General features: G+C 47.7%; 1 protein-coding gene across 1 annotated transcript; it reads left to right on the top strand.

Moving 5' to 3' along the window:
- Positions 1-5,617: 5,617 nt before the first annotated feature.
- LOC123081924 (transcription repressor OFP1) lies at positions 5,618-6,836 on the top strand. The gene has a single exon (XM_044504427.1). It carries the CDS (start codon positions 5,733-5,735, stop codon positions 6,567-6,569), a length of 837 nt encoding a protein of 278 aa, XP_044360362.1. The 5' UTR covers positions 5,618-5,732; the 3' UTR covers positions 6,570-6,836.
- Positions 6,837-9,978: the final 3,142 nt, after the last annotated feature.

Below are 9,978 nucleotides of genomic sequence, written 5' to 3'. Positions count from 1 at the left end.
ACGCGTTTGTCGGCCCATGACGGGCATGGGAATATGACTCCTTGGCCGGAGTGGGAGATGGAGTCGCGGTGCAGTGCAGTCGTCGCGCCGCACGGATGGTGGCAGCGACGAGTCCTGCTGTTCACGGGCAACAGGGTCGGTACCGGCGTTGGCCACCGGGGAGGCAGAGCGACGAGGGGCGCGGTTTCCCACAGGCATCGTCTGGGCGACACGAGCGGCCCGGCGCTCGGTACAGATACGGCGAGCATCGGCCATTGGAACGATGGGACGGTGGTGGAGCGAACGGTGGAAGAGGAGCTTCGACCCGCCCCTACCAGGCGCGCGAAATGTCGGATTCAGGGCTCCGTAGACCCAACAAAGGTTCGAACTGTGGAGCGTGCGCGAAGAACTCAGCCTCTCCAGCCAACCAATTCGTCGTTCCCACGGCCTAGCTCGAAGAACAAGAAAGGAAAGAGACACGGCAGCTTACCCAGGTTCGGGCGACCTTGCGCTGTAAGACCCTACTCCTGCTTTGGGGTGGATTAGCCTCGGGAGGGGCTGATGATGAACTAGTATAGGGGAAGAACAACCTCAGGAGGCATGTTCTTGTGTGGACGTGAACTAGTGAGGGTTTGGGTTGGATCTCGGATCCCGGATCCCCTCCTATGGTGGTGGCTAAGCTATATTTATAGTGGCCGCGGTCCTCTTCCTCCAAAACGAAGGCGAGAAGGGATCCCGTAGTGGCTAATTTTGAAGGGGGCAAGTAGTATATCTTATCCTGACGAAAGGTGGTCTTCGCCTGCAAACCTCTTGCTCGTGACTCCGTGGTGGGCTCGGCGATGACATCTGTCCTGCCATCCTGGCAGTCTTGGTCTCGTTGCACGGGAGTGGAAACCTTTGGCTGGTTCCTTGGGACCCCACACCTGCACTTGCCTCCTTAGCACCAAAGAGGAAACCGGCTGCTCTGCGCCCGCTGGTTCCCGCCTGGCCTTGGTCGTCATGGCTTGCGTCACCTCGACCTCATGAGGTAGGCGCCTGCATAGGAATCTCCGCTCCTTGGGAGCCAGCCTGAGGAGGCCGCTCCCTCCAAAGGTCTTGGCATCATCCGCCTCGCGAGGCTTGGCCCCTCGCGAGGGTCTTGTCTTGTCGGTGCTGAAGATGGGCCATACCAGGCCATCGATGGAGCCACGCCGTGGGCTGCAGGCAGGCAGGTCTGGGTACCCTGGTTCCCAGAACGCCGACAAGTAATTTGTTCACCCATCGTATAATTTACCTTCAAGAGAGAAGCCTCTAGTGAAACCTATGGCCCGGGTCTATTTTCCATCATATTAGTTTCTGATCTTCTATTTTCCATCATACTAGTTTCCGATCTATGATTTTGCAATCTTAACTTTCAGATCTATACAACAAAAAATCCCAAAAATATTTTATCTTTTGTTTAGTTTTATTTATCTATCTCTATCAGATCTCACCTTTGCAAGTGATTGTGAAGGGATTGAGAACCCCTTTATCACGTTGGGTGCAAGTGTTTGATTGTTTGTGCGGGTATTAGGTGATTTGTGTGTTCTTCTCCTACTGGATTGATACCTTGGTTCTCAAACTGAGGGAAATACTTATCTCTACTTTGTTGCATCACCCTTCCCTCTTTAAGGAAAAAAACAACGCAAGTTCAAGAAGTAGCAGGGTGGACCATTCCTTGGATGCTATCCTTACTTGGACAAGCCTCCCACTTATGATTAACCCCTCTCGCAAGCATCCGCAACTACGAAAAAGAATTAAGATAAATCTAACGATAGCATGAAACATGTGGATCCAAATCATCCCCTTACGAAGCAACGCATAAACTAGGGTTTAAGCTTATGTCACTCTAGCAACCCATCATCTACTTATTACTTATCAATGCCTTCCCCTAGGCCCAAATCATGGTGATGTTTCATGTAGTCGACGTTCACATAACACCACTAGAGGAAAGAGAACATACATCTCATCAAAATATCAAACGAACACCAAATTCACATGATTACTTATAATAAGATTTCTCCCATGTCCTCGGGAAAAAATGTAACTACTCACAGAACATGTTGATGTTCAAGATCAGAGGGATTAATTATCATTAAGGATCTGAATATACGATCTTCTACCAAATAAACCAATTAGCATCAACTACAAGGAGTAATCAACACTACTAACAACCCATAGGTACCAATCTCAGGTTTTGAGACAAAGATCGAATACAAGAGATGAACTAGGATTTGAGAGGAGATGGTTCTGGTGAAGATGTTGATGAAGATTGACCCCCTCTCCATGAGAGGATCATTGGTGATGACGATTGCTTTGATTTCCCCCTCTGGGAGGGAAGTTTCCCCGCCAGAATCGCTTTGCCGGAGCCCTAGATTGCTCCTGCCCAAGTTCCGCCTCGAGACGGCGTCGCTTCGTCCTGAAAGCTTACCCTTGATATTTTTTTCTCGGTCAAAACGCTTCATATAGAAGAAGATGGGCACCGGAGACCTGCAAGGGGGCCCACAAGCCCTGGGGGTACGGCGCGCCTCCGAGGCTCCCCCAGGCTTGTGGCCACCTGGTGGGTCCCCTCTGGTAGTTTCTTTACCCAATAATTTTTATATATTCCAAAATAATTCTTCGTAAATTTTTCAGGACTTTTGGAGTTGTGCAGAATATGTATCTCAGATTTGCTCCTTTCCGGTCCAGAATTCCAGTTGTCGGCATTCTCCCTCTTCATGTAAATCTTGTAAAATCAGAGAGAAAAGCATATGTATTGTACCATAATGTGTAATAACAGCCCATAATGCAATAAATATTAACATAAAATCATGATGCAAAATGGACGTATCACTTCTCTCCTTTGATCCAAGGGATCTAAATGAGCCTTATTCTCTCCCAATACCCTCGTTGGTGGTCAAGGAAGTAGTAGGAACAAACAGGGATGAAATAGGTGAAGAATGGTAGTAGTTATGGTTGGTTTCGCAACCCAAAGTGCAAGGTAAGAGTGTTGGTACCGCATCTAGTCTTCTCATCTGGAGTTCTGCGTGGAGTTACAGATTTTGGTCGTCATTTCCTCATACGAACTCCGATTTTGACGGATTTGTATGGATGATCCGATAGTTTCCTAGTATTTGATCTTCAATTTGGGCTTGTTGGGAAATTTCATTTTTGCAAATTCCATGAAAAGCCTTTTTCTAGTTTGTAATTTCTCTGTATCATTTCCTACCTTTGACCTTTCGTTGTTTTAAGTCCATGGGAGTTTCAAATCACCTACGAACACCACACGAAAAATAACTAACAAAACTAAAGCCTATGCGATGATCACATTAAAATGGATGCTTACAAAAAGCCATGCATAACGCTCACGTTATAGGACTGCTGCTTAATATGCAAAACAAACTTAGGATAATTACCCATCTGAAAGGATTTCCTCTTCAACTAAACCCTTTGCTTAGGAATATGAAAATTTCTCATTAAAAGCTTATTATCAGGAAAACAGTCATCTGACCGATGCCCCAAAAGATTGCAAAAAGTGCAACAAAATAAGGAGGGCCAATTACTTGAGATGTGCCCCAATGCTAGACACATCAAACAATTACTCTCCACAAAGATCCTTTGTTGGACCAAGCCCACACGAGACTGGCATGGGGTCTGCATAGAGTGACATTGCACACACATATTGCTTTGGCATGTATGGGTCATTTGATTCGTGCCATAGCAAATGATGCACTTCCCAGTCGTTTGAAGATATTGTCCTTGGTCGGAATATTGAGGAATCAAGGGTATCTGAATTATCCAGATTCGAGTAAACGATTTCCCGATGATCAAGGATAGACTCCACCAATGAGTTTGACAAAGAATTATAATAATTGGCCAAAATGTTAACTCCCTAGGAATTTCTTGGTGGGCATAGCTGAGTCTTATACAATTAACGGATTTGCATGCAATTCACATGACCCAAGTTAAAGCTCACCAGAGACACCTGCCTACACGACAGAGTCCATTGACGGGAAGAGAAATCCAACAAGCCAAAAAGTTTTTTTTAATCACATCCATGAGCATGGGCATGATCATAGATGATCCCAAATTTAAATACTTCTAAGGTAGTCTAATTATCCTTAGAAGCATTGACCTTGAGAAATCTAGTTTCGGCCTGATTGCAGCCAGGCTACGTTGAGAACCCTCAAGTGTTTCAGAATTAGCAGACCACGAAGGATCCCAAGGACGAGAAATATAATCATTTGCATGAGAGCCATGATGAAGATGAAAATGACACATAAAGTCTAGCCAAAAGCGATCTTTAAGACGATAAATGAAATATCCAACTTAGTTTTAAGCAGGCAAAAACCAGAAACGAAAATTACTGAGTTGAAGCACATGAAAAATCCTTGGCCAAACCATCAATAGAACATTACAAAGCAAGTCCCACAGATTCCTTCGAGAGCATGAAGGAGGCCGAAGAGAAAGAAATCACAAGGTGAAACTCTCTTGAACCAAGCTAGGGATAGGAGTGAACCTTAGACCCTGTTTGGTTCCAAATAAGTCACCAATTTATAAGTCGAAAAGTGAAAAAAATGACTTATTTTACCAAACAGACCCAACTTATAAGTCACCCCAATTTATAAGTCATAAGTTGCTCCACCCCAACTTAAAACTTATAAGTCGCCCCCTTTTACATGGGTCCCACCACTTTACATAAAAAAACAAGATGAGAATGTGTGGTCAGATGACAACCAAACATGCGTGACTTATAAGTCACTAATTTTGGCGAAGAGATAACACACCTGATATACTACATTGAGTCTTGGGGAGAAATGCCAATGGAGGAGACTCTCCTTGGCCAGCCGGCTGGCTAGATCTTTCCTTCCCTTCTTGTAGAGGTTTGGCTGTAAACTTGGTTCTTTGATCAACTCTTTGGTCGGTCGATTCAATGTGAACATATGGTACTGAATTCTACAGTTTTTCTTCTCTTTTATGTGCCATGATCATGGAATACCTTGCCTTTTCTTCACTTATTATGTGCTACATCGTCATATCCAACCAACGAGGAACATATAGTACCACCTACACCAATACCACTATCCGTCATCCATGAATGTATTGTGTATGTAGCACCAGTGGCGGACGACGTACGTACATGCGGGTTGATCAGATGAGCCGTTCGGCCCGAGAAGAAACGCACGCTCCGACGCTCGGCTCGGGTGCCCCACTCGATCGACTGTTATCGCCACTGTTACAGTATAATTACTTAGGTGCACCCACCTACACCTACCCCCGCACAAACACGCGGTGCTGGAGTTCAATTTCGAGGCCGTCGGGCACGACAGGCTCCTGCCCCACGCCAGCCGAAAGCTTTGCAAGGTTCAAATGATGCACAGCACGGTAGACCAAAACTTTGACATCTACGACCCTTGTGCTTCCCATACCACGGACAGGACACCAGTATCTCTCTCTATCTCGCGTACGTACTACCAGTAGATAGATGAATGTAAAGTGCGCCCCAAATACCAGGACCAGTTCACACTCCACAACAAATTGCTCTGACAAGTAGATATTCGATATCTCTTCGTCCCCCGCATCAGAAAGCTAGCAGACGACGTGTCGCCACATTCGCGATATATAACCACCGTGAGCTAGCTGGGCACTGCAACTTTGATCACCACGCGCACACCCACGCCACGCCACCACACGCACACGCTCTGTCTTGGCCGCCACAGAGTGTCTCTGTCTCTGTCTCCCGCCCGGCCCGCGCGATGCCAGCCTCCTCCTGGTTCCACAAGCTCAGGGGGAGGAGCACAAGGAAGGGCAGGCGATCGGCCGCGTGTCCGCCGAGTCCGACCCGTGGCTCCTCCGCCGACGCAATCGCATTCGTCGCCGCCTCGGCGGAGTGGACGGACCAACAGACAAGCCAGCAGGGCCGGCCACCCGCGCGCCCACCGGCGGCGTGCGCCGGCTACTCTCCCAACAGAGCCTCCTACTACTTTCCGAGCGCGGACCGGGGAGCGCTCCGGTGCATTGCCCCGCGCGCCGCCGACGACGACGACGGCGCGGCCTTGGACGTCCGTGTCGACGTCATCCATCGCCGCGCCGGCAGACTCGGCGGGATAGACGCGCCTCCAGCGACGCCGGAGCTCAACCTTCGGCGCATCGTCACCAGGCCCGCCGCCAAGAACGACCCCGCGGAAAGCGTCGCCGTTAGCAGCAGCACCGGCACCCCCACCTCGGCCGCCACGACGCCGTCCACCTGCAGGGCGCGGGGGTTCCACGTGAAGCCGGCCGGCAGGCGGCGGCGCCGCGGCCACGACGACAAAAGTGCCCGGAAGGAAAAAGCAGCCGAGGACGCGGGCAGCAGGAGACGGCGGTGGCTGTACGAGAGCCTGGTGGTGGTGAAGACGTCGTCGGACCCGGAGAGGGAGATGGCGGAGAGCATGGCGGAGATGATGGCGGCCAACCGCATACGGTCATCGGAGGACCTCGAGGAGCTGCTGGCGTGCTACCTCGCTCTCAACGCGGCCGAGCACCACCGCGCCGTCGTTGCCGCGTTCCGCCGCGTCTGGCTTCACATCGCCGGCCAAAGAATACGCCACTAGTACGAGGCCTCCTAAACACCTCTGAATTCTCTAGGAATTACATCACAATGCACTTTGGTGTCGCATGCATGGATGAGGATGCATCATGCATGCATAGCGTGTGTGTGTGTGTGTGTGTGTGTGTGTGTGTGTGTGTGTGTGTGATCATAATCATAGCATTGACCAATTGATCGGCTCATGGTCATGATCCAAGTGTATTCTTGTTGCGTTTTAGTCTTGATGAAAAGGCTAGTATAGCTTGCATTCTGTCAAGTTGACACAAGTTTCTTTCTTTTGCGTTTCCCGAACTTTCATCGGTTGGTAACCGCTCTGGTCCTGGCAGGGCGTTGTGAGGCTGAAGAATGGAACAGCACGCCCACGATATGCGCACCCCACTCTAGCTTCAAAGGCGGATTAGATGCCGCCTTTACAGCTCGATCCGTGCGCTGGGATAATTCAATGGGAATTCCGCTGTTTATCACTTTGCCGGTCCAAGAATTCCGTGTGATTACCCAATAATGATAGTTGCACTCTACTGCTGACCAGCTATACCATCAGCACCCTCCATCCCCTATTAGTCGACTTAAATTTGTCTAGATACAGATTCATCACAAACAAAAATAAAATGTCATTTTACAGCGGGTCCTATGCTTCACTCAGGTAGATACTATTCGAAAATTACACCGTCAATTATGATGGGAGAAAACCTTTCTAGCGGTACGCCATCATAAAAAAGTCATGTCCTCCAACCTCCATCTGGTACAGGATAGGCAAAGTATGAAGTCATTGTATACATGCATGAATAACCTACCGAGGAGATGAAACACATTTTTAAAACATAAACTGCAACATAACTGGCAAGCTATAGAACCAAACATAAGGTTACAGGCCCCACAAAAATGTATCTAGAAAAATGTTTGTCAGGCAATCAATAGCCGAATGTATCACGCGCACTACAGACCTGTAAAGGTTTAAAACTACTTGAACTATGATCGGCATCGCAAGAGCGAACTTGCACTACAAAAATATATCTTTAATATAGTCGTCATGTTGGCGAAAGACATAGCTCTTGCTACCTTGCCAAATGCGGCACACTGAATCGACTTCTCATCTATAAAGAAGAGATGCCCTGTAGAAGACTCCAGGCCACCGAAGCTAACAAAAGGCTAAGGAGACCCATTTAGTTCTTTGTTCTTATGCCGACTGAAGCTAGCGGAGCCACAGCTTGAATCTCCCTAGAAATCCTCACTCGTAGCCCGACGGCTGGGTTTGTTAAGCATATTCGATTGGAAACTCTTCTTCACCGGGTTAAGCGATGGTAGTTTTAGGCTTGGCTTATCACCATATCAAACCCGAATTCCGTAGTTCGAAAGGAGAATTAGGCTACCTGAGAGCAACTGATTATCCAAAACATGAGACTGCTTTCTTAGCAAAGCAGTAATCTCAAGTCAAGCTCACACAATTGTTTAATAATCAGTGGAATATCTTCACTAAAAGAGGTGCTTCGACAAGAAAATCATTGTGGGTAATCACCTCATACAAGGATTTAGCAGAAAACCTACCATTATGGTGCAAATTCTACTGAAACTCGTCTTGTTCGTTTGACAGCTGAATGTGTTCCAAACATGTGAGCAATTCATTCCATGATATGAGGCGGGACCCTAATAAGTCCCTATAAAAAGAAATATCACGATATGCTAGGTCCAAGGCCTGTGCAATTGTGTCTAACAATTCCATACATGTTTGAATATTGCATCATAAATGACGTGTCACCCACAAAATTAGCAAATGGGAACACTCTGCCATGAAATTTTGTTTTCCCCTCTATCTTCCTTACATTTGATTTTCGCCCTTTATATGTTGTACGAGGGACAAGTATCTTTTTAAAGCTACAAGCAATATTTCGCTGTAAAGATTTCATTTTTTTTCTTAAGGAACACCAAGTACAGTGTATTCCACACACAACCCACACTATCATGATGTCTACTGACAGACATCTCCTTCATCAACACATGGACAAAGCTGATGCTAGCTATATTAGAGTGTTCACGCTGTGAAGATGGTCAAACTTGGAATTTGATCCCGGTGCATCGGGAATATAGCCACCTTCACAAGCCACTTAACCAAGAGAAAAATCCTAATTTGGCATGGGTTAAATAAAGGCTTCCTTATGTAACCCTGAAATTTCAATCTTTCATTATTTTACACCGAGTCTAATTTCCATTCCTAATATGGCATAATGGCAATACCATCAGTTCCATAAGAATCTACTTCCACGGTAAAGAAATATAAGAGCGTTTAGGTCATTACCGAGGAAGTATCATCTAAGGGCATATCCAATGCAAACTCCTAAAATGTATTTGTCACACGTCCGCTAGTGACATGAAAGCCGGTCATCCAACCATGTACATACATTTAGAAGCAAATTTAAACAAAACAGATGAACTTTATGCAAATCGGATGATTTTTATTTAGACCGGATCAAATTCATTACATTTTTGACATATTTCAACTAAACAAAAGACGACGAGACTTTTTTAACCTAAATCTAAATAATCGCTAGCCGTGGCGGAGTCTATGTCCAACGTCTTGTCTTCCATGTCCGGCAAGCTCACTGACAGCGCAGAAGCAGGAGGAAAAAATAGGAGTGAACTTCCTGGGACCCAAGACATGGCGGCGTCCCATGTGCTACACTTCCTCCCTCGAGCCCGCCGTGTCGATGGCCCCAGATGTGCATGAGTCGGCCTCGTGTGCGTGGAGGCGGAGTGCGAACCACGATGGCGGTGCAGTCAACCCGAAGCTGGCGCCGTCCGCCGACGCCATCCATGCGCTGATGCGCACGCCGCATTGGTTGGAGCAATATCAGCCGCCCTACTTATATGCCGCCAAACAGCTCAGCCGGGAGCAGCTCTCTCTAGCCTCCGCCGTCGGGTACGTGTCGCATTTCGTCAACATTGACGGTTTCCCCGACTTAGCATCTCCATAGCGTTCGCGGACGCCGATCAGCTCGATGCCCGCTCTCTGTTCGCCGATATGTCTCAACCGAACAGGATGGCATACAGATAGGGGTAATCTATGATGGAGACAAAGAAGGCTTTGAGGAAGGACAAGTGGATGACTTAGAGCCGAAGATGTACGCCTAACGGCCGGGCACGTACACGCAGCCCAGCACATACACCTAGCTCGGCACGTACACCCAGCAACCAGATTCATACATCGGCCAGCCGAAGCAGGACACATATGGCGATGGCAGCCTTGATCGGAAGGATTGGATGGCTGATCCAAAGAAGAGGGATAGAGGAGAAAGCTTCGACATGCGGGAGGATGGATTATTGTGGCATGCGTGGTTGGCCACTAGCATGGATATGAGCCATGGCACAAAACTAAAGGGAACAATATTTTGGTCCAATATCCATTCTTGGTTCCATGA

The sequence above is a fragment of the Triticum aestivum genome, chromosome 4A (genome assembly GCF_018294505.1).
Source record: "Triticum aestivum cultivar Chinese Spring chromosome 4A, IWGSC CS RefSeq v2.1, whole genome shotgun sequence".
In the NCBI taxonomy this organism is placed as follows: domain Eukaryota; kingdom Viridiplantae; phylum Streptophyta; class Magnoliopsida; order Poales; family Poaceae; genus Triticum; species Triticum aestivum.
The sequence above is the reverse complement of the archived record's forward strand: the minus strand, read 5'-3'. Positions and strand labels throughout refer to the sequence as shown.

Excerpts from the sequence above, each read along its gene's own strand:
- LOC123081924 (XM_044504427.1), top strand. The coding sequence starts at position 5,733 with ATGCCAGCCTCCTCCTGGTTCCACAAGCTCAGGGGGAGGAGCACAAGG.